General features: G+C 46.0%; 1 protein-coding gene across 4 annotated transcripts in view; it reads left to right on the top strand.

Moving 5' to 3' along the window:
• The first annotated feature begins 2,219 nt into the window (after window positions 1-2,219).
• The window catches only part of Cog7 (component of oligomeric golgi complex 7), a 58,884-nt gene continuing 36,527 nt past the window's right edge, over window positions 2,220-24,576 (top strand). For 2 of the 4 annotated variants that reach the window (XM_006507700.3, XM_006507699.3), the window contains exons 1-6: window positions 2,220-2,522; window positions 6,175-6,323; window positions 6,556-6,672; window positions 12,491-12,659; window positions 19,656-19,738; window positions 20,679-20,801. In XM_006507700.3, the coding sequence (XP_006507763.2) occupies window positions 2,354-2,522; window positions 6,175-6,323; window positions 6,556-6,672; window positions 12,491-12,659; window positions 19,656-19,738; window positions 20,679-20,801 (810 nt within the window). In that variant the 5' untranslated portion in view covers window positions 2,220-2,353. The remainder of the gene's footprint in view (window positions 2,523-6,174; window positions 6,324-6,555; window positions 6,673-12,490; window positions 12,660-19,655; window positions 19,739-20,678; window positions 20,802-24,576) is intronic. The other 2 variants (XM_030242514.1, NM_001033318.3) reach the window with 2 other exon arrangements.

Genomic DNA, 24,576 nt, shown 5'->3' with positions numbered 1-24,576 from the left:
GGTTAGTACTTAAGGAAGATAAAAGTTACAAATGCACATATACCTAATATCAGAGCCCTGAAGAACCTGAAGCAAAAATAAATGCAGCTGGGCAGAAAAGTGGCAGTACAACAAGATGAATTCCACCCGTGGGTTGGTTTGTTTGTTTTTTGAGACAGGGTCTCTTTATACAGCCCCTGGCTGTTCTGGAACTCACATTGAGGACCAGACTAGCCTTGAATTCCCCTTGGCCTGCCTCTGCCTCCTGAGCATTGAAAGGTGTGTGCCCAGCTAACAATAATGAGTTGGAAACTTAGTCTTTCAGCAGCAATTGGTGGGACAACTCAGAAGATGATCAAGGACATATGTTTTGAAGGACACTAATGATCATCTTTACTAAAATACATGGAACACTTATTCAATGACTGCATATATTTCTTTCTTTTCTTATTCTTTTTTTTTTTTTTTTTTTTTTTTTTTTTTGAGACAGGGTTTCTCTGTATAGCCCTGGCTGTCCTGGAACTCACTTTGTAGACCAGGCTGGCCTCGAACTCAGAAATCCACCTGCCTCTGCCTGCCGAGTGCTGGGATTAAAGGCGTGTGGCACCACACCCGACTATATATTTCTTTTTTGCTGTTTGGTTTGTTTTTGAGACAGGGTCTTGCTACGTATGCCTAAATGATTTCAAACTTAAGGAATCTTCCTCTTTCTGCATCCCCAGTGCTGGGATTGCAGGCGTGTATCACCACATGAAGTCAGACATGTGATTTTCTTCCTCCCTTCTCTGCTTCCTCTTCTTTATATTGAATATTCATGTCCATAGTGCTGTGTTTCATAAAGACAATCTACCTAACTGTACTATGCATTTTACCCCTGTTCCCTTCTGCATATCTTCCCTCTTTCCCACCTCCACCTTCCATTCTTTTTCCTCCCGTGTCTTTCCTCTGCTCTCATGTTAGATATTCTTTTAGGTGTTTATACAATCTGGATCCAGAACTGAGAGAAAACGTGAACTTCGTCTTCTGGCTTCTTTTGCTTATTACCTTTAGCTGTATCCATTCCCCACAACACCATGTCCTCCTTTTGGGTACTGTACATATTTTTAAGTGCACATATACTCTTCTCCATGACAGACAAATATTAAGGCCATAGCAAGTCTCTGTACATTTAGAACAGAGTCATAATATGTGTTCCTGATACACGGAATTAAATTAGAAACCAACGCTAGAACATGCAGTGGTGGCTTAAGCCAGAAATCCCAGCATGTGGGAGGTTCGATCTTTGAGGCATGGGTTTGAGTTCTAGGATAGAAGAACGGAACCCGTCTTTAAAAACAACAAACAAACAACAACATCCTCACAACAACAACAACATCCTCTACTTTGCTATACTAGACAAGAGCAAAAAAAAAAAAAAAAATCGGAGAAAGAAAGGAAGAAGGAAGAAAGGTAGAAAGAAAGAAAAAACCTAACTAGTAAAGAAAATGATGGAAAATGAGTGGAAGAATTGGAGGAAAAGTAATTTTTGAAGATTATTGAAGATTACTGAAATTAGACCAGAGTTAGGGGAGACCATTATCAAATCTATAGAAATCTATGAGGAGAGATGGTCCAGCGGTTAATAGTACTGGCAGCTCTTCCAGAGGACCTGCGTTCCACTCCCAGCATTGATAACCACATGTAACATCCCACTTCCAGGAGATCTTTCATTCTCATCTGGCCTCTGCCCGCACCAGACAGGCAAGTGGGTCACACACATACAGAGGCAAAACACTCCATATAAAATAAAATAAAATTAAAAAAAAAACCAAACTGCTGCCGGGCGTGGTGGCGCACACCTTTAATCCCAGCACTCGGGAGGCAGAGGCAGGCGAATTTCTGAGTTCGAGGCCAGCCTAGTCTACAACGTGAGTTCCAGGACAGCCAGGGCTACACAGAGAAACCCTGTCTCAAAGCAAAACCAAACCAAACCAAAAAACCAAAAAACCAAAAAACCCAAACTGCTGTATGCATTTAGTGAGGACGGAAAACTAGCAACATTACTCCTACATACAGAGTTTATATTTCTCAGCTGCTCCCTTCTCAGACGTCAATCTTCTAGTCTTGAGGAAACACGCGTTTACTTAGTTTACTGCTCGACAAATAAGAGCAGAAAACGAACTGTCGTACCTGTCCGGACTGCGCGAAGCTCGCTGCTCTAACAGGAACAGTTGCTATGGTAATAGGCACCGACTTCCGGAAGAAGTACGGCGCGCGACGAGGGACATTCGGCCTCGGCGCGAGTGCGCTGACGGGGCGGCAAGTAAAGCTTGGTGGGTTTCGACGGGTGTCCCGAAGGCGGTGTCGCTCGGCGCCAACCCGGAGACCGCGCGCCATGGACTTCTCCAAGTTCCTGGCTGACGACTTCGACGTGAAGGACTGGATTAATGCGGCCTTCAGAGCCGGCCCCAAAGACGGGGCGGCGGGGAAGGCGGACGGTCACGCAGCCACCCTGGTAATGAAGCTGCAGCTGTTCATCCAGGAGGTGAACCACGCCGTGGAGGGTGAGCCACGCAGACGCCCACCCGCCCGCCCCGGCACCCGACTGCAGGACCGGGCCCAGGGGCCAAGCCTCTCCTTTGGTGGGAAAGCGAGCCCTGCAGTAGTCTGAGTTAGGTCTAGGCTTTGGTGTTCACGTCCGACGATGCCATAACATTTCCTTTAAAAACTAAAAACTAAAAACAAAAAAAAAACCCCAATAATAATAATAATAACAATCTGGGAGTGGTGGCGACCGCCGTTAATTTCCGCACTGGGGAGGTGGTGCTGGACGGTCAGGAATTCAAAGCCAGCTTCAGTTGCAAAGTGAGTTCGAGGCCGGCCTAGGCTATAGGATCGCTCTCGCCGGCTCTCGCACGCTCTTTTACTCTTCCTTCTCCTTCCCCCTTCTTATTTACAGTCTCACTCTGTCGCCTAGGTTCGCCTCAAACTCGCCTTCTGCCCCAGCTTCCCTAATTCTGGCATTACAGATATGTGCCCCCCCCCCCCAAAAAAAGCTCTTTGGGTTTGGAGTAATTGCTCAGTGGTTACTACTCTTGTAGAGAACCTAAACTTAATTCTCAGCACCCACATCAGTTGGCACACAACTACCTGTAACTCCAGTTCCATGGGATTCAGTGGCCTCCTTGGGCATAAACACTCACATGCACATACTGACACACAGACAAACATGGGTGAATGTAATTAAAAAATAAATCTTGAAAGAAGGCCTTTTGGAGGTGGTGGGGTAGATAGACTCTCATGTAACCCATACTGGCCTTGAATTTGCTCTATGATGGAGGGTGACCTTGAACTCTTGATCTTCATGCCTTTGATTCTGAAATTCTGGGATTATAGACATGTTCTGTCATGCCTGGCATAAAGAGTCACTTTTGAGAGCATTTAATAGTTAACTGGTCCTAGTATTTAGCAGTATATGAGAATGACACAAATCCATTAATATATCTTTGTAAGCTAAGGAAGATGGGCCATCCTGAATGAAGACTTTAACTGTGTGTGTGTGAGAGAGAGAGAGAGCGAGAGAGAGGAAGAAAGAGAGAATGAGAGAGAGAAGACGAGAGAGAGGGGGGGGAGAGAGAGAGAGAGAGAATGAGAGAGAAAGAGAGAATATATGTTGCTGAATCAGTGCTCCTCCTTGCTGCTTCACTGTGTTGAGGACACAGTACCACATAGATAGCCTGGGTTATGGTGCTGCAGCTTGGTTTCCAGGCATATTTTCCCCACATCTGCATGTGTGTGGGAGCAGCGAAAAAGCAGGCTAGTGCTTCTTAGTGGCTCCTGGGACCCACATCCTCGTGTTCTGAGGTGTTAAGGATGCAGCCATGGGCCCTGTCCCACACTTACCAGATAAGAGGCTAGCCGATGCTAAAACATGCTCAGGCCTAAGAACACAGGGCTAGCAGGAAACTGGAGACCGTGGTGTTCATGCCTCTAGTCTGTTGCAGTGGGCTTCAAGTTTAGCAGCCAGGTCCATTTTTTATACATATATCCTCATGGGCCCCTAAACTTGTCAAGCACCTGGGCTTTGTGTGTGATTCCGTCTTCATGTTCATCACTATGGCAACCACAGCACCTAGGGAGAACGGCATTTACCTTATGAATTTCCAAAAGTATACACATGTATTAAGGGAAAGCATGAGACAGGTTGTTTTCATTGGTAGCCCAGGCATGTCCCCTGCCCTTGGTTCCACTTTGAAGAACCTGACCCGCTTCAGAGTATACCAGCCAGCCAGCTCTGGCTAGAGTTCCTAGACTTTCATTTCCAATGCTCTACGTGCAGACAGTTGAAGTGTTCATTTGTGCCATCTCTGATGGTCCGTGATCTGTAGAGACTCGTATCAGCAACTTATTTTGGATGAATACCTATTAAAGATGTCTACAATCCCGTTCATTGAAAAATTAAAACCATATTTCAAGGTCACTTGACAAATACACCTTTTTTCTAACATTGAACCCAGGGTGATTTAAAGCAGCAGAGAGTTTCTGATAAAACAGGGGTCAGTGAGGTGACCTTGACCAGGGCCGTGTCCCCTGTAGAATGATGGATGGCACTGTGCTTCAGAGTCAACCATCAGCATCAACCTGACCCAGGACCTTCAGGTGACCAGAAAGAATGAAGGACACAGGGGTGGTAGCCACAGGGGTGGTAGCATGTGTCTGTAATCCCAACCCTTGGGAAACTCTTCCTTTTTAAAGACTTATTTATTTTATATATATGAGTACACTTTAGCTTTCCAAAAGTATACACATGTACTAAGGGAAACCACGAGATAGGTTGTTTTCCTTGGTAGAAAGGAAGAAGACTGTGGCAAGCAAATAGAAGCTAAACTCATGCAGTGCTTGACAGGTGTACTGTCACTGAGTACTGCCACAGAGCACTGCTACTGAATACTGCCACAGAGCACTGTCACTGAACACTCTCACTGAACACTGCTGCTAAGCACTGCCACTGAGCACTGTCACTGAGCACTCTCACTGAACACTGCTGCTAAGCACTGTCACTGAGCACTCTCACTGAACACTGCTGCTAAGCACTGCCACTGAGCACTCTCACTGAACACTGCTGCTAAGCACTGCCACTGAGCACTGCCACAGAGCACTGTCACTGAGCACTGCCACTGAGCACTGTCGCCTGTCGCTAAGTACTGCCTTGGAGGATTTTGTTTGTTTTAACATTTATTTTTCTTTGTGTGTGTGTGTGTGTGTGTGTGTGTGTGTGTGATCATGATGCACTCATGCGCATGATCAGATGCACACAGAGGCCAGGATGGTTTTCAGATCCTTTGGAGCTACAGTTATGGACCCCATCCAAATTCTCTCCTCTGATAGAGCTGTAATTGTTCTTAGACTTTGAGCAGTCATTTGCTGTTGTGTCAGCCCCCGGGTTCTTTTTTGCTGTTGTATGTATGTATGTATGTATGTATGTATGTTTGCTTTGCTTTTGACACATGGTTTCTTTGGGTAACCCTGGCTACTCTGGAGCTCATTCTGTAGACCAGGCTGGCCTCAGATCCACAGAGATCCACCTGCTTCTGCTCCACTGTGCTGGAACTAAAGGCGTGCATCATCACTGTCCAGCATAGTTCTTGTTTCTTTGAGTCATTCTATTGTAATACAGGCAGGCCTGGAACTCCTTATATAGCCTAAGATAGCATCACTTTTCCCAGTAATCCTTCTGCCTCAGCTTCTTAAGGGTTGGGCTTACTGGCACACAATAAATACCACATCTGTGTCCTTCATTCTTTTTTTTTTTATTATTATTTTTTGTTTGTTTGTTTTTTCAAGACAGGGTTTCTCTGTAGTCCTGGTTGTCCTGGAACTCACTCTGTAGACCAGGTTGGCCTTGAACTCAGAAATTCGCCTGCCTCTGCCTCCCAGGTGCTGGGATTAAAGGCGTGCGCCACCACGCCCAGCCCTTCATTCTTTTTGTTGGTCTTGGGTCAAGTTGATGTTGGTTGCTCATTTCTGATGTCATGGTCTGGTTGAGGTCACCTCGCTGACCCCAGCTTTGCCACACGTTCCCGGCAGTTTCTTAAAGCTGATTGGTAATGCTATCTGGGAAGTCTCTTTTCTGTTCCCATGTGTGATGATCTCCCACTGTACCAGCGCCAGTTTCCACTGCTTGTACACATTGCCACTCTTGAATTTTCGCGGCAGAAACAAGTCTCCAGGCCCTCCAGAACATGCCCAAAGTGCTCCGTGATGTGGAAGCCCTGAAGCAGGAGGCGTCTTTCCTGAAAGAGCAAATGATTCTTGTCAAAGAGGACATTAAAAAGTTTGAGCAGGACACGTCACAGTCCATGCAGGTACTTTGGCTTCTGTCCCCGTTGTGGGTCTTTCTGTTCTGCAGGTGATCTGGCTCACGGGGATTTAGAACTCAGAACTCTCCCCGGAGCTCAGGTCACCTTGGCACCTAACTTATCTTCTCAGCCAATGAGTGGGGTGAAGGGTAAGAAGACTCTCAAACCACTGTTTCAGGGTGGTGTGGGCAGAGACAAGGGGACCATGGCTTGACTGCGCACATGGTCTCTCTTTCAGGTGCTGGTAGAGATTGACCAGGTGAAGTCCAGGATGCAGCTTGCTGCGGAATCTCTTCAGGAAGCTGACAAGTGGAGCACGCTGAGTGCTGATATTGAGGAGACCTTCAAAACTCAAGTACGTCTCTTTACAGGGCACAGTGTACCAGGCATTTACAGAGGAGCTTGGGGCTTGGTGTCAGTAGCAGCGGACAGAAGCATTGGGCTGTCCTAGGGGGAGGCTAGCCCTGAGTATATCCACCCTCCTAAGGAAGCCCAGGAGACAGGCACAGACAGAGAAGATGGGCTGAGTGTGACTTTGGCAAGTTACTTCACTCCTCAGGGGCTGCAAAAGTGGAAAACAGTAATAGCTTTGAAACCTGCTTGCAAGTGTGCAGAGGAGTGATGTGATTTGAAGAACTCCCAGAAAACAAAACAAACTACAACCCCAACTCTCCAAGCCCCTAACTTCTCTTCTGTACACACTTAACCAGTTGTTCTCCAGCTGTCCCCCCACCTTGCCCACAAACAGCACCATGCATGGTGTGAGTACCCGATAGCCCTCTTCCCCTCCAGTCTCTCTCCCTCTGAAACTCCTTAGTAGCTGTGGCTGGCCCTTCTGAAGTCTTCCAAGCATTGGAGGTTTCTTTTCTTTTTTTCTTTTCTCTTCTTTTCTCTTTTTCTTTTCTCTCCTTCTCTAGTTGTTTTAAAGAATTTATTTATTTATTTATTTATTTATTTATTATTTTATGTGCATGTTTTGTTTGTTTGTTTTTTGATTTGCCTGTATGTATATCTGTGCACTGCATGCTTGCCTAGTCCGTCAGAGGCTGGAAGAGAGCATTGGCGATGGAGCTGTGTTGTAGATGTATCAGCTGGGATGGGGCTCCTCCACGACTTTGTATTTTGGTTACTTGTGGTTTTCTACAACAGTCTCTGTCTGTTGCAAAGAGAAGGTTCCTTGATGAGGGGTAAGGATTACACAGGTGGGTGTTAGGACAGATGTTTAGACTGTAGCTCTTCTTGATCATCTTTGTTTCTGTCTGTAAAATGGGAACATGTATAGGCTCCTGTCAGTATCGCTATGAGGATTACCCTTGTGGGAGGGACCCTATAGGCTCTACAGCAGGCAGGGAAAAGTGGATTATGTAGGAATGAAATGCAGATGAGCCCGATTTTGGTAACTGGTGCTGGACCAAGACTTCTTGGAGTCTGACTCAGATCATTTTACTTTAGCCATATTTAAGCACAGCACAATTGTGGAAAAAAGGATTCAGAAAACAATTAACTCAGCCCTGTGAGTACAATGCAGATTAAGACATGTTTACATTGACACTCTTTACAAAGGCCGTGTGGCTTCATCTGCCAAATGGGGTCTTGTTGACTTAGAAACAGTGCTCAAGGCAGGGGTCTAGGGAGAATGCCTGAGGTCGACATGATATCTGGCCCTAGGATAGCACAGAAGTCACTTAGTCATTGTAAAGTACAGTGGCATCTCTCACAGGATGAGTTTCATGGCCTAGAAGTAGAGCTGAAGGTTTTCCGGGGAAGTCTCTGGTAAGCAAACACAATATCCTGGGGATACAGGCAGAGCCTGGCCCAACAGGTAGCGAAGGATTACCAGGCTGGAAACTACATTTCCCCAGCATTCTGGGAGAACTGGCTAGATATCGTCTCCCTTTGGGGAGATCAGCTGTGTGTTTAACTTTCCTGGCTTCTCCAGTGTGTGCACAAGGCCTTTTTGCCTTCTACATACACTGATCTGTGGGTCTGAGGACAAGTGTAGAGAATGTAATTAGGGATGATTCTGGTTTAGTAAAGGGGTGGTTGTAGGTTCTCCTCCAGGATCCTTGACTTCACCAGCCTTGGGTAGTTGGCTAAGTTGCCAGTACCAGGCATGGTTTCCCCTCTTACGTCTCATGAGGGAGGTGTTGGTTACCACAATGTCTTCTCACTACTAGTGCCCACACTCAGGGTTATCAAGCGGTGCTGGTTGTTGTTGTGGTTCATAGGTGTCATAGCTGGGTAGGACGCTTGTTTGTCTCTTTCCCTGGAAACTTCATGAAAGGTAGTGCTCAGAGAGGGGCTTGCAGGTCCTTTTCCAGCTCAGGCTTCTCTGGGCCCTGTGTCTCAAGTGCATGTCGTCTTCAGCAACAGGGACTTACCTTCCACCACTTGGGGGCAGCCAAGGGCAATAGCAGTAACCTGTAATGTTGTCTCTTGGACAAGAACCCTGACCAACAACTGAAAAGAGGGCTTTTCCTGCCTGGTGTTAGGTTTTGTTAAATAGTGTATGGCTCTGGGAGGGAGCATTGTTAGCCCAGATGGGAAGATTTCATTTAATCATATTATGGGTATTTTTACGTAGGTAATAGTTTGATTCATTATGACTTTTCAGACATCTTGACTGCTCTTTTACCCTTCTCTTTCCTTCTTCTGTGTTTATCCCCCCCACCCCCCGTAACTAGAGACACACTCCCCATTTTTCCCATTTCCCCTTCAGATCACTTGCACTCTGCTCTCTCCCTCTCTATTGCTTCTCCCCACCCACTCCCAGTGCGCCCTTCTTACTTTCCTGCTTTCTGCAGTTACTCCAGTACTGGCATCCCTGGTGGCTGACAGTGGCCCGAGAGGAGATGAGGAGTCAGCGAGGGAGGGACATGTCAGATGAGGCGTCTTGCAGCTCTGACTGAGTAGCAATCAGGCTGCTTCTCTATTTACACAGATTTCACAGAGCAAAGACAGATGATAACATTTTGTCTCTGGACATGTGTTTAATTTCTCATTAAATGTCTGGGGTTACAAGTTAGCATGATTAAAAAGTACAAGTAGGACAGATTCTATTTTTATTGTTAGCCCTCTAACTCCATAGAATCTAAAGAACGTTTCTGCCAAAGCCAACACATTTATTGTATGACAACCTGATTTTAGGCTGGCACTCCAGACAAATGGAAAGCATCAGAACCAGGCTTTTTATAAATAGCAAATTCTGTCTTCAGACACCAGAAGAGGCCATCGGGTCCCATTACAATGGTTGTAAGGCACCATGTGGATGTTGGGGATTAAACTCAGGACCTCTGGAAGAGCAGTCAGTGCTCTAATAGCTGAGCCATCTCTCCAGCCTGAAGAGCAAATTATAATAGCTAACTCCTTTACTGTACCCTTCCATCACCTATGCTATAAAGTAGGAAAAGTTATTTTAGTCTATCTCATTTACTGAGTTTTACTCTTCCGGGGGTGTATCTCATATGGCCCCTATCTTTAAACTACATTCAGAGAGCTCTAAGTGTATTATAAAAAGAGACTTAGAATCTGTTACTAATTCTCCTGGGCAGTTAGGATTTGTCAGTCGTCTCTGTTTATCCTGTACCAGTTATAGTGTTAGCATTTGCTTAGGGGCGGATCCCTAAGAAGATTCCTGGACTCAAGGCCTCATAAAGAAATTTCTAGCATCCTAGTGCTTATCTGTGCTCATCACGATCTCCAGGGCATAGGGATCACTTCCAAATAGGCCCAGATAAAGTTGTTTCCCTAAAAGCAGAAGGGAAGTCAGTTTAAGTCTTTCCTTAAAAATCTCAGACATAATTCTCTCAGGAAAAGACATAAAATGAGTCACAATGCAGAAAGTCCCCAAGAACGCAACACGCAGAGATTGAACCTAAACGTGAGAGACAGCAAAAGTGATGGCAGCATTCGGCTCAGCTTGGCTAGGGCTGCGCCAGAAGCTCCGCTGCCCTCTTGACTTTGGCTGTTCCCAGTGGGTGTGGCTGTGTCACTCCAGGAAGTGCGCCACATCTGAGGATCTCAAACTAGGAACCTGGAGTGAGAGAGGATGCGAGGTATGTCTGTCTGAGTCTGGGTCACCCCACGCAGTGTCACCTTTTCTAGTTCCGTCCGATTTCAGCTTCCTTTACAGCTGAACAGTATCCCAGAGTGTATATGTACCACATTTTCATTATCCACTCATAAACTGAAGAGCATTTAGGTGATTTCCACTTTTTGACTGTTGTGAGGAAAGCAGCTGTGAATGTGGCTGAGCAGGTACCTGCGGAATGGGGTAGGAAGTCATGTGGGCGTTATGCCAAGGAGTGATACGATGGCTTGTGGGACTGATTTGGGTTTAGCTTTTTGAGACTTCTCCACACTGATTTCCGTGGTGACTGCAGCATCTGCAGTCCCGTCAACAGTGAGTGAGGACCCCTTTCCCCACATCCTCTGGCATTTGTTGTCCATTTTCTTGTTGATCCTTGCCGTTCTGACTGGTGTGAGATGAAATCTCAAAGTTATTTTGATTTGCATTTCCCTAATACCTAATGATAAACATGTTTGAGATATTTCTTAGCTGTTTTCCACTGTCTTTTGAGAACTTTCTGGTCAAGTTCCAGCCAAGATCTCAAGTGGCCCAGGCTGATCTTGAACGGTTCTTCTGCCTCTACTTGCTCGCATTATGGACATGGACCACCAGACAGCAGAACTCCTCTGATTCTTTTATTTTTACTTTACTTTAGTTTTGTTTTCTGAGACAGGGTCTCAGTGTGTAACCCTAGTTGGCCTGTAACTCATTATATAGACCAGGCTGGCCTCTAACTCACAGAGCTCTGCCTGTGTCTGCCTCCTGAGTGCTGATAGCAAAGGTGTGTGCCACCACTGCCTGGCTTCAGATTATTTCTTTAAGACAGAAAAATACCAAGAAAATACCAAGTTAAAGGATATGATTTCTTGTTTCTGTTAATGCTGGAAATGGAAACCAGGGCCTTAGAACACACTAGGAAAGTACTCTACCACTGAGTGGCATCTCTAGCCCTGTGGGTTTATTTATTTTTATTTACTATTGTGTGTATGTGTGCACGTGCATGCACATAGGCTTTTTTTTTTTTTGTTGTTGTTGTTCTTTTTTGAGACAGGGTTTCTCTGTGTAGCTCTGGCTGTCCTGGAACTCACTTTGTAGACCAGGCTAGCCTCGAACTCAGAAATCCGCCTGCCTCTGCCTCCCAAGTGCTGGGATTAAAGGCATGCATCACCACTGCCTGGCTGCGTGTACCCATGTATGATATGTGAGTGAGTGCCCCTGTACATGCCATGGCATCCATGTATGGAGGGTGCAGGCTACGTGCAGAAGTCTGTTCTCTTTTTCCACTGTAGGTTCTAGAGATCAAACTCAGGATGGTAGGCTTGCACAGCAACTGCTATTACCTGCCGACCTTCACCCCCAGCCTGTGAATATTTTTAAGACTCTTGACCCATTGTTAAGTTGCCTTAAAGTAAGACAATATACATTTACAACTATTCATTGTTGTTTATATATTCATGTGTGTCTGTGTGAGTGGATGTGTTTGTAGCGGTCAGAAGAGTGTGTCAGAATCAGGAGCTAAATCAAGGCTATTGTGAGCCTCTCAGTATGAGTGCTGGGATGGGGGACAGGTCCTCTACTGAGCAGCAGGCCCTCCTAGCCACGAAGCCACTTCCTTAGCCCCAGACACTATGCAGTATGATACCAAACAGATTTTTTTTTTTTGCCTCCTTACCAAAAATAGTCATTTTTGGTACTTTCCCGACTAGAAGAAAATGGTACTTCCTTGTTTTAATTTTTGTTTGTTAAACATAATTTTTATGTACCTTTTTTATTTTTATGAATTACTTTTTTAACTGAAAACTATTTTTTAAATTAAAGTGTGTGTGTGTGTGTGTGTGTGTGTGTGTGTATGTGTGTGTGCGCACGCATGTATACACAGCCCTTGTGTCAGTCAGTGTATACTTGTGGTGGTCAGAGGACAATTTGTAAGAGTTAGTTCTTCCTTTCCATCATGTAGGGTCCTGCAGGGCCAAACTGAGAGCATTGCGCTCGTGTGCTGAACCGTCCTCTAGCCCCAGGAGGTGCCTTCTGGTGTATTTTCTCCATTTCCAGCTGAGGTATGGAGAGTCTTTAAAGTAAACATCTTCTGATTCGTCTGTTTTAGGACATAGCTGTGATTTCTGCAAAGCTGACCGGCATGCAGAACAGCTTGATGATGCTTGTGGATACTCCGGACTACTCTGAAAAGTGTGTGCACCTGGAGGCTCTGAAGAACAGACTGGAGGCCCTGGCCAGCCCCCAGATCGTAGCATCGTTCACCTCTCAGTCTGTGGGTGAGTGTGGCAAGTTTCAACTGTGGGTAGCTTTCTGTGTAAAGATGAGGCTTGCTCATGAGTCTTTAGAAGAGCTTCGTGATGGTTAAATTGTGTAGATTGTAGGTAACCTCATGATGCTTCCATGTATTTTATACAGCGTTTCCTGACATACAGAATGGTTGGAACAGGTATCATGAAGGTGGCCCTAGGTCTCAACGTTGTTATTTTCCCATGCCACCTCCCCGTGCTGGGGATGGAACCCGGTCCTGGCAAGAGCTTGCACTAAGCTTCATGCTACCCTTACCTTGCTTTATTACACGTCTGCTGCTCCTTCTCCATGCTTCTCTTTCTTTTATTATTGTGGTTGTTGATTTGGCAGCTCTGCCACTGACTGCAGCCCCACGTCTTTTGTGTGGGAAGTCCTGGTATTGTGGTGAGACCCAAGGCTTTGTGCACACCTTACTTCTAAACTGCACTTACAGCTCCCCGTCTGACTCTTTGCAAAGTAAGTCGCAGGCATCAGAAACTTTGCTCTTCATCCACAAAAATATCAGCCAATCAAAGAGGGGCAGCAGTGACCCTGCCTTTTTTTTCCCCCTTGAATCAACATCCCACTTTGTAGCCGTGGCTAGGCTGGAACTTGATATATAAATCAGGCTGGTCTCTAGCTGATTGTGATTCAGCTGCCTCAGCTTCCCAAGCGCTGAGACTCAGTGTGTGTGGTACCATGCAGGGCACTGACACGCTTGCTGATCTTCACAGCTGTTGTGGCCTGGGCTCACTGCTGCTGTGTGTGTCATGTGAGGCCTTCTCTCCTGAGTTCTGTGTTCTTTTGACTTCATCCTGTCGAAGCCCTCAGCAGCCATTTCATCAGCAGACTTGAAGGCCTGGCATCAGCTCGCATTTCTCTTATCTTTGAAGCCATCCGTAGTCGACAGTGGTATCTTGCATCCTCTCTCCTGTTCTGCAAATACCTCCTCTTGCCTTCCTAGATGCAGCATTAATCCTGCTAATGACAGCGTGTTTCCGTGATGAACCGAGGCTGGTATAAGAGCTCTAATTCTTCAGTTTGCTTTAGGGAGAGCCAGCATCAGCCGTTAACATTCTTTTCTTTGAAAGTTATATTAATGAGCGACACAATTATAAACATGAATGTACAGACAGTTGTACACATGAGCCCTTGTCACATGTATAAGTATCATACAATTTCAGTGTATTCAGTTTGACCATATAATTTTTCTTTATTAAATAAGGACATTATTGAGAGCAAAGTAAAACTTTTTCTAGCTTTTAAAAAGAATTTGTGAGCTCAGCAGTGGCGGTGCACACCTTTAATCCCAGCACTTGGCAGGGAGGCAGGTGGATCTCTGGGAGTTGGACGCCAGTCTGGTCTACATAGTGAGTTCCAGGTCAGCTGGGGCTGCACAGAGAACTCTTGTCTTGAAAAACAAGAAGGGGAGGGAGGGAGAGAGGGAGAGGGAAGGAGGAAGGAAGAAAAAGGGAGAGAAAATGTGTACTTAAAATGTATACCATGAGCCGGCCGTGGTGGCGCACGCCTTTAATCCCAGCGCTTGGGAGGCAGAGGCAGGTGGATTTCTGAGTTCGAGGCCAGCCTGGTCTACAAAGTGAGTTCCAGGACAGCCAGAGCTATACAGAGAAATCCTGTCTCAAAAACCAAAAACTAAACATACCATGCTGATTTGATACAAACTATACTTACTATGATGAAGGGATCACACCCATCACACACAGTTGTCTCTTGCTTTTGTGGTAAGAACACAAGTGATCTACTCAGAGCAAATCTCAGGTCTATAATACATTATTATCAGCTGTCATAACTCAGGTCTTGTATTTCCCATCCCCTCCCTGGCAGCCCCCATTTCCCCTCCATGTATAAATGCGAACAGACTTGCTCTCTCTCTCAACTCTGGCATGGTGCTTCCCAAGTTCTTCTATGTAGCTGCAAGTGGCAAGCTTTCTTTCTGTTTGATGGCTAAAGAGAGTGAGGTCACCTTCCACGTGACCCCGTTGATGGGGATTGAGCCCAGGGCCTTGTTGGTGCCAGGCAGGCCCTCTGCCACTGGGCTCCATCCTGTCCCTGGGGGAGTGCTTTCAGTCATTAAGCTGGGATCGGAGCTCCATGGGTAGCCAAGTGCCCAGTGTGAGGGGAGGCAGCTTAGCCTCCCACCTCTAGTGACATCGCTCTCCCTCCTGAGATGCTCTGCTCCTGCTCATCTCTTCAGAGTCAGGGCCTCCCTTCGTCTACTGTTGAAGCCACATCAAAGTCGGGGCTCCACCTGGGGGTGTAACTCAGTGGTAGAGCTCTCACCTAGTGTGTACAATGCCTTGGCCTGAGTCTACCAGAAAAAACGGAACCTAAGCAAACACGTTCGCTGACTTCATTAGTGTTAGTAGGGTTTGTGTGTGTGGAATCCGAGATTCTTACATGCAGAAGCACAGATTATTTTTCTCCTCCCTCCGCCCCGTGAATGCCTTTCATTTTTATTGCCTTAGCCACTCTGATTCAGACTTCCAGCTTCATGCTGGATATAACTGAAGAAAGGAGGCTTGTTTTGTCCTTTGCCTTTACAAATATTTTTAGATTTACTTACTGTATTTTATATGTATGAGTGTTTGGCCTCAGTTTGTATGTGCACCATATGCATTCCCAGTGCCCACAGAGGTCAGAGGGCATTGGATCCCTTGAACTGTAATTAGGGATGGTTGTGGGCTGCCATGGAGGTGCTGGGACAAACCCCAGTCAGTCCTCCTCCGCAGGAGCAACGCATGTGTCCCGCTGATGAGCCTTCTCTAGGTCCCTTGTTCTTTATCTTTATAGCTGAGTCTCTCGTCAGTGGCGGCTTTAGTATGATAAGGCAGTTTCCTTCTGTTCCTAGATGGCCGAGTGTTTTTATCCTGAAAGAGCGTTGAGTTTGTGGCTGGAGAGTAAGAGGAGTTGTTGCTTTGCAGAGTCCCGGAGTTCAATTAGGCAGCTCACAGTCACCTGCAGCTCCAGGGGACCTGATGACCTCTTGGCCTATGCAGGCACTCACACACATGTGCACAGACATGCATAAATTAAAATAAAATAAGTAGTTTTAAAAAATTGTTGAGTTTTATTAAATACTTTTCTTTATCATTTGAGATGGTCATTACCTCCCCTTGTTTTGTTAATGTAGACATTGAATTACGTCATTACATTACTTTTTTTTGAGGGTATGATCCTTTTAATGTGCTGCTGAATTTGAGTTGATAGATTTTTTTTTTTTTCTTAAGAATGTGTAGTGTAGCCCAGGCTGCCCTCTAACTGACTGTGCTGAGGATAACCTTGACCTTCTTCTTTTCTGGGTGTGGGCATTGCCGCTTCGTGTGTGTTGAAAGTTAGAGGACAGCTTTTGATAGTTTTGATAGTCTGTTCTACTTTGCTGGACAGAGACTCCCTGTTTCTGTTCTGCATACTCTAGGCTGGATGACAGGAGCCGTTCTCTTGTCTCTGTCTCCAACAGATGTATGGCATTGAACCTGGGTTCAGGTTAAATCAGAGGATCAAACTTGCATGATAAGTGCTTTTGATCCATGAGCCAGCTTCCTGGCTGACCTTGAATCTCTCTTCTCTTCTTCTCTTCTCTTCTCTTCTCTTCTCTTCTCTTCTCTTCTCTTCTCTTCTCTTCTCTTCTCTTCTCTTCTCTTCTCTTCTCTTCTCTTCTCCCCTCCTCTTCTCCTCTTCTCCTCTTCTCCTCTTCTCCTCTTCTCCTTTTTCTGCTTTTGCTTGCTTTCTCTTTCTCTCTCTTTCTCTCTCTCTCTGTCTTTCTTTCTTTCTTTCTTTCTTTCTTTCTTTCTTTCTTTCTTTCTTCCTTCCTTCCTTCCTTCCTTCCTTCCTTCCTTCCTTCCTTCCTTCCTTTCTTCCTTTCTTCCTTTCTTCCTTTCATGTGCATTGGTATTTTGATTGCATGTATGTCTGTGTGAGGGTATTAGATCCCCTGGAACTGGAGTTACAGTTGTGAGCTGCCATGTGCATGCTAGAAATTGAACCTGGGTCCTCTGGAAGAGTAACCAGTGCTCTTAACCACTGAGCCATCTCTCCAGCCCTGATCATGAACTTCTAAGCCTCCTTTTTCTACCTCCTGCTATTTCAAGTGTACATAGTTTTATGTTGTTCTTAGGATCAAGCCCCTTCCTTCTACCCTCTCTTTTTGGTTTTTGTTTGTTTATTTGTTTTCAGATAGGGTCTTGCTATGTAGCATTGCTGTGCAGACCAAGTTGGTCTCATACTGGAGCAATCCAATGTGCCCAGCTTAGAACATCTTTGAGATTCAGTTTTGGTAGTTTGTGTGGAGGAATTTATCATTTTCATTAAGGATATCTGATGTGTTATTTTATAACAATCCAGAGTACCTTCCTATTATCCTTTCAGAAGTATTGTCTTGGTTTTCATTTCTCACTGTGTATGTTTAATCATTCTCTCGTTTAAGCATTCTTGGGGTTTGCTTGTTTATTTTTGTACTTAGGTCTAGGTGGATTTTTCAGTGTGCTGCCTTGCTCAGACTTCTGGCTTTGCTGGTCTCCTTTTCCATTCCCTGTTCTCTGCTTATCCCATGGTCCTCGTGCCTTTGGTTTGTTTGAGGTAGAGTCTCACTACATCAGTGTGCAGCCCTGAGCGGCCTTGAGTTCTCAGTCCTCCTGCCCATACTTAAGTAGTCCACTGTCACCCTGGCAGTGCTACTTAAGTAACACCTTTAGTACAGTTCCGTGCACTTCCAGCAACTGTTCTGTGCTAGTCTGTCAAGAAACTGACATAGGCAGAGGATGGCACTGCCCTTGCGTAGCTTCTCTATGAGTGGGGAAGAGAGAGAGAGAGGTTGCATAAAGAGCCTGATGCAATAAGTGCAGTGTGGGCCCTATGAAGGGGTGGCATGGCGCCCTCGAACGGGAGCCAGTGCAGGGTGACTGGGGAGGACCCAGGAGGCCACGCTAGATCATGATAAGCAGCAAGGCCTGCAGCAGCCAAGGGTGTGATTTGTTCTCTGGCATCTGATAGAAGGCTTGCTTGCTCTCTGTTCTTCTGTCCATGTAACCACTCACAGCGTCAGATTAAGTGGCTGTTTTTGTGGATGAGAACAGTTAGAAGTCGGCACCACCTGTAGCTTCCCATGGCTTCCTGCTGCAGCACTAACTGAAGCTGGAGGTGCTGTCTCCTCTCCTGTAGGAACTGAGCTTGATAGACGAGATGACTTACTTTATATTCCGTCAGTGACAGGTCATGCTTGGAGCAGGGCCAGGACCATGGAAGGGAAGTAGGACCAGGAGGGCGTAGGAAGTAGGACCAGGAGGGCAGTAGGAAGTAGGACCAGGAGGCAGTAGGAAGTAGGACCAGGAGGCAGTAGGAAGTAGGACCAGGAGGCAGTAGGAAGTAGGACCAGGAGGCAGTAGGAAGTAGGACCAGGAGGGCAGTAGGAAGTAGGACCAGGAGGCAGTAGGAAGTAGGACCAGGAGGCAGTAGGAAGTAGGACCAGGAGGCAGTAGGAAGTAGGACCAGGAGGCAGTAGGAAGTAGGACCAGGAGGGCAGTAGGAAGTAGGACCAGGAGGCAGTAGGAAGTAGGACCAGGAGGGCAGTAGGAAGTAGGACCAGGAGGGCAGTAGGAAGTAGGACCAGGAGGCAGTAGGAAGTAGGACCAGGAGGCAGTAGGAAGTAGGACCAGGAGGGCAGTAGGAAGTAGCACCAGGAGGGCAGTAGGAAGTAGGACCAGGAGGCAGTAGGAAGTAGGACCAGGAGGGCGTAGGAAGTAAGAGCAGGAGGCAGTAGAAAGTAGGACCAGGAGGGCAGTAGGAAGTAGCACCAGGAGGCAGTAGGAAGTAGGACCAGGAGGCAGTAGGAAGTAGGACCAGGAGGGCAGTAGGAAGTAGGAGACTGAAGCACAGAGCCTCCTGACATGGTTGGTACTCTCCAGCTTTGGTACGCAGCCTGCCCTCATCTGTTTATCACCAGCAGCCAGGTGCTCAGTGCACAGCGTGCTCTCCGGATGCTTTTGTTTGTTTGGTTTTTTGAGACAGGGTTTCTCTGTGTAGCCCTGGCTGTCCTGGAACTCACTTTGTAGACCAGGCTGGCCTCAGGCTCAGAGATCCACCTGCTCTGCCTCCTGAGTGCTGGGATTAAAGGTGTGTGGCACCACTGCCCAGACCGTCTTTTGCTTTGCTTTGCTTTGCTTTGCTTTGCTTTGCTTTGCTTTTCTTTTTCTTTTTCTTTTTCTTTTTCTTTTCTTTCTTTTTTTTTTTTTTTTTGGTTTTTTTTTTTTTTTTTTTTTTTGGTTTTTCGAGACAGGGTTTCTCTGTGTAGCCCTGGCTGTCCTGGAACTCACTTTGTAGACCAGGCTGGCCTCGAACTCAGAAATCCGCCTGCCTCTGCCTTCCAAGTGCTGGGATTAAAGGCGTGCACCACCATGCCCGGCTTCCTTTTGCTTTTCAAAAATAAAATAACTTTATTATTTTATGTGTATGGGTGTTTGCTCACTCTGGGCACATGTTTGTGCACGGTACCATAGAGACCAAAAGTTCTAGAGGCGTTGGATCGTCTAGAACTAGAGTTACAGATGGTTGCAAGTTACCTTGTGGGTGCTAGGAACCGAACTGAGGTCCTCTGGAAAAACAGCTGGTGCTCTTCCAAACCATCTCTCCAGTCTCTTTATGTGTTCTGTAGTCCAGGCTGTCATCCTCCTGTCTCAGCCTCCTGGGTGTTAGGATTCCAGGCCTGTGCCACCGTGCCCAGGTAATCTTCGTTGTATTAATGATGTTTGGTATATTACTTTAATAAGCTTAGGCTTGCAGTGAGTGTTTGGTAGCTGTAGTCTGCCCTTATTTCTTTTGCTTATGATGCTCTTGTTTGAATTAAAGCAATTATTCCAGTAGAAACTTCCAAATCCAATTGACAAATATCTGAATTTATTAATGAGTTGCTTTCCTTGGCGGCCCTGGGAAACCTGGTTGGTAACAGTGTATGCACATTTTGTGTCCTTTAGATCAGTCTAAAGTGTTTGTGAAGGTGTTTACTGAAATCGACCGGATGCCCCAGCTCCTTGCATACTACTACAAGTGTCACAAGGTAAGCAGCTGGAGGTAGTTAGGACTTCGGAGGGCCACTACCACCGGGCCCAAAGCTTTCCTAGGCAAAGGACTAGAGACTCTGCCCTTTAGTCTTTTTTCTTTTACTGAAAGCCAGTAGGGGGTGCTCTAGATCCACCCAGTAGATGCCTTAGCTGTCACTTGGAACAAGTCCCTGAGTTTTCAGCCTGGATTCATTCACAGACTTAAAAAAACATTGTTTTAATTTGTTTCTATTTTTGATTTTTAGAGGCGAATCAGGTCTTAGGAAAGCTTCATTTTGCCCTCAGCAAGTCATAAGAATTTTGTGTTTTTAAGGGCTAGGCTACCAACTTACAGCTTGCGGGGCTAACCTTAATTCCTTCAAGCATAATACTCACGGTTTTTGTTTGTTTTAGTTGTTGTTGTTGATGATGATGATGATGAGTGTGTGTGGTGGGTGTGTGCAGGCACGAGCAAGCTACGCTGCATGTGTGGGTAAGAGGTCAGCGCTATAGAATCTGCTTTCCTTCTACGTTTATGTGGGCTCCAGGCTTGCCAGGGCTCCAGCAAGCTCTTCATGCACTGAGCCATCTTGCTGGCCTTTGCATGTGTTTACGTCATATGGTGCAGGGCATGAAGTATCAGTACACACTTATGGCCCCTCTGAAAGTTCTTCAGGCGAGTGCAGTGGCCCCAGCAGAAGCTCAGTGGCGTGCTTTGAGTGGGGTCAGAGGAGACAGCATTGCTTGGAGGTTGACAGATTCAGGCGTTAGATGATGACCAGAGCAGGAGCCTATGCCCTGCCCATTTGTTTCTTCTCTTTCTCAAGTGGATGAGTCTCAGTGGGTACTTATGTGCTCAGGACAGTAGGCAGCAATAAGTTCTGTAGTGTCATGGAGCAGTTTTCCAGCATGTTTTGGGGTACCTAGTAAGATACCCCCTTTGCTATGCCCCTGCAGGTACAGCTTCTAGCAACCTGGCAAGAGCTGTGTCAGAGTGACCTTCCACTGGACCGGCAGCTCACTGGCCTCTATGATGCCCTGCTTGGCGCGTGGCACACACAAACCCAGTGGGCCACACAGGTAACAGCTTATCATTGGAGAACAAGCCTATAGTGGCATGGGAATAGGGGACTGCGCTGGATCAAGCACTGTTGTCACCCAAGGGGTTAACACATAACTTATAAACCCACGTCAGCGAACCCTCTAGGTCTCCAAGGAAACTCTTCTTATCACTCTCCTCTGTATCTTAAATGGAATCTAATGAGTTGGTGTCCCCAACTCAGGCTGGGAGCCTCTGGTGTTGTCGAAAGCCAGAGGCTCCTAGTCAGGTGGTTGAGAGGTCAGAGTGTTTTCATCTTAAAGGTCAGGTCAAGTTCCCTTGTTCTCACACAGAGCTGGAAGAAAAGTCTCATTTTAGAGGTGACCTCTGAGCCGGGTGGGGTGAGGCCTACGTTTTGAGTGGGAACCTCCCATCCCTTCCTCTCTCAGTCCACAGGCCTTTGTAGCCATAGGGTAGGAGCCACCCTTCCCTGTATGAGGTCAGAGGCACACAGCTCTTGAGGGAGGGGAAAAGCCCATCTTACTTGGGAGTGCTGGTAGGTCAGGGCTGGTGGCTTTCTTTCACAGATAGTCATGACTTAGGTAATCACCTGTCACTGGCTGGAATGAGCTCTACTGTAGCTGGGGAGAATCCCTGCATGGGGTTATGCCATTCACGATGGCTAAAGCATTTTGTTTTGTTTCTCTTTTCATCCTGTGCACTCCTCAGACAGTTCTTGCCAGGTAGCCAGGCCTGGCCTCAGACTCATGCGATCCTCCTTCCTCAGCCTCCAGTTCCTCCCAGTTTCAGTTCCCAGTTTCCAGTGTCCCTGGCAATCCACATTCATTCACACATCCTTGCCTCTTGTACACGTCTCATATCATAAGGATAAAAGCTACTCATATCTATACATGAACATGTCCTGTGCGTGCTCAGCCTCGATTTTGGAAGGCCTGTTCATTTGTGCCTTTGGCTCATGGCCCTTTTTTCTTACTGGAGGTGGGTGTGACAGGCAGAAGTCTGCTGAAGCTCGGGCTAGTGCAAAGACCAGAGATGACAGGGTAACATGTTGCCGTAACCCCCCATTTCCTCCTGTCATTTCCTTTTATTTTAGTGGGTTTGGGGGTCAGATCTGCAGTTTCACATATGCTAGGCCAGAACATTTCCCTGGAGCTGTACTCTGGGTCATCTTTTTTATTTTATGTGGAGACAGGTTTTCTTAAGTTACTCAGGCTGGCCTTGAACTTTTAATCTTCCTGCCTTATTCCTCCTAAGTAGCTGGAATTATAGGCCTGTATTAGATCCAGATTTACCTTTCTTGTCTTTTTAAAAATTGATGATTTTACAATTTATTTTGTTACTGTTTTGAGACAAGGTCTTACTCCATAGTCCAGGCTGGCTTGAAATCCACTGTGTAAACAGGCATGGTAGTAGAGGCAGAGGCAGGTGGAGCTCTGTATGTTTGGAGCCAGCCTGGTCTACATAGCAAGTTTCAGGCCAGTCTGGGCTACATAGTGAGATCTATTGCCGGACTGTCTCTGACCTGCTACCTCCCGCATAGTGATAGAGAGACTTACTATTCATTACAGCTTAGGCCTTAGCTGGCTGCCTCCTAGCTAGCTAGCTTGTCTATCTGAAATTAACCTGACTATTCTATACCACATTTGTCACGTGACCTGTTACCTCTCACTCAGTCTTCCAGTCCCCATACCTGTCCCACCTCCACGTTGTGCTGGTGAATCTGGTGTCTCTGAACTTTCCCCACAGCTCCCATCTCTGCCCAGCCTTTCCTCACCTATTGGCTGTCAGCTCTTTATTAACCAGTCAGAGGGTGATGGTGGTGCATGTTTACAAAATACTAAGGCTGGTAATGATCAATAAAAATAACAATTCCAAAGTCTGGCCGCTATTCAACTCTCTGCACGTACAGAAATCAGCATTTGAATGATATAAAGTCAGCCTTTACACAGGACACTAAAAGATTACCCCAACAGAGACCTTGTGTAAAAAAAATGAAATTCACTTTGGCCTCCAATTCATAGCAATTTACCTGCCTCAGCTTCCCCAGGGCTGGGATTATAGTCATGCATCAGCAGACCTGTTTGTTGTTGCTGTTGTTTTGATTGTTTTTTAGGGGTAGCTAGCGGGTGGAGTCTAATGTCCTTGTAGTCCTCCTGGGTGCATGTCCTGTCATGCCTGATTAGAGTGTAAGCACTCTATTAGCTGAGCTATGTCCTCATTCCTCCCCAGTATTCTAAGTGAAACTTTTAGTCTTGTTCCTGTCCTGGGGCTCCAACCCAGGGCCCTGGGCACACTAAACACAGGATGCTTTGCCGCTGAGTGTGTCCTAGTTCTGTGTCATCACTTACTACGAAAGAAGCCTCCAATTATGAAAAGCTGAAAGAATTGTGCAGCGGACACCTTGAGGCTTTGCAATGTACTCTTTACTGTGTGTGCTTTATCGCAAGTTTCTCCCTCTCTCCGAGACTCCTGTCTGCTCATTGAGACTGCTTATTTTTTGGTTTATTTAAAGGTAATTTGCAAACATTCTTCACTTTAAAATACATATGTATTACCTGTTGCTGTTGATGATGATGTCGACAACATAATGTAATCTAGTCTACTCTAGTATTCTGTACAGTGGAGTAGTTTGTGGGCTGGTATTTTGATGAGACTTTTGATTCGTGCATTGTTGTCTGATGGTTTGTTCTTTATTGCTGAATATGAGACAGATGTGGATACATATGTGCATGCTTACAAGCTTTCTCGCCCTCTATATCCCCACTCCTTTTTTTTCTTTTTTTTTTTTTTTTTTGAAACCAGGCTGGCCTCAAATACACAGAGATTCTCCTGCTTCTGCCTCCCAAGTACTGGGATTAAATATGGCCTACTCCCTTTTTTTGATAGACGCTTGGTCTGATCCTGTCTGAGGCTGTTGTTAAAGCCCCTCTGAACGGTGCTTCACGAGGGATCTTTGTAAATACCCAAGAGTGGATTTGTGGGTAGAGAGGGCAGGTATGTTTTAGTGTAGAAGAAATTGCCAGACCTTTTCTAAGAGTGCTCACCCCTTCTGCAAACTCTGGGTTCATTTTCCAGCATCCCACAAGCAGACACATAAAAACCCTCCATTCAAGTGTGCGAGGACTCTGCGTGCTGGACATCCCTGCTGATGTTAGATGTTGTCATTCTGTTTGGTTTTAGCTTTTCTGGTGGGTGTGTAGTAGCATTTCATTGTGATTTTAATTTGCATTTCCTTGATGACTAAAGATATTGAACACCCACTCGTGTGCTTATTGGCTGTTTGCATGCATTCCTTTATGACATATCTATTCAAGGAGTCTCTTGCTTGCTTTAAAAGAATTGGGTTATTTGTTTTGCACTATTTAGTTTAGGAAGTTTGTTATTCTGGATAAAAGTTCTTTCTCAAATATGTTTTGTAAGCCAGGCGTGGTGGCGCACACCTTTGATCCCAGCACTCGGGAGGCAGAGGCAGGTAGATTTCTGAGTTCGAGGCCAGCCTGGTCTACAAAGTGAGTTCTAGGACAGCCAGGGCTACACAGAGAAATCCTGTCTCAAAAAACCCAACCCCCCCTTCCCCCCCCAAAAAAAAGTTTTGTAGACACTTTCTTCCAGTCTATAGTTTGAATGGAGGGTTTTTATGTGTCTGCTTGTGGGATGCTGGAAAATGAACCCAGAGTTTGCATATGCCAACCAAGTGTGGTAGCACTGGTCTCTATTCCCAGCTCTGAGCAGGTGCTCACTTGTTTGTTTGTTTATCTATCTATTTATTTATTTATTTATCAATCAATCAATGTA

This window comes from Mus musculus, chromosome 7 (genome assembly GCF_000001635.26).
Source record: "Mus musculus strain C57BL/6J chromosome 7, GRCm38.p6 C57BL/6J".
NCBI classification, from domain to species: Eukaryota; Metazoa; Chordata; class Mammalia; order Rodentia; family Muridae; genus Mus; species Mus musculus.
This window is presented reverse-complemented; position numbering and strand designations above follow the sequence as displayed.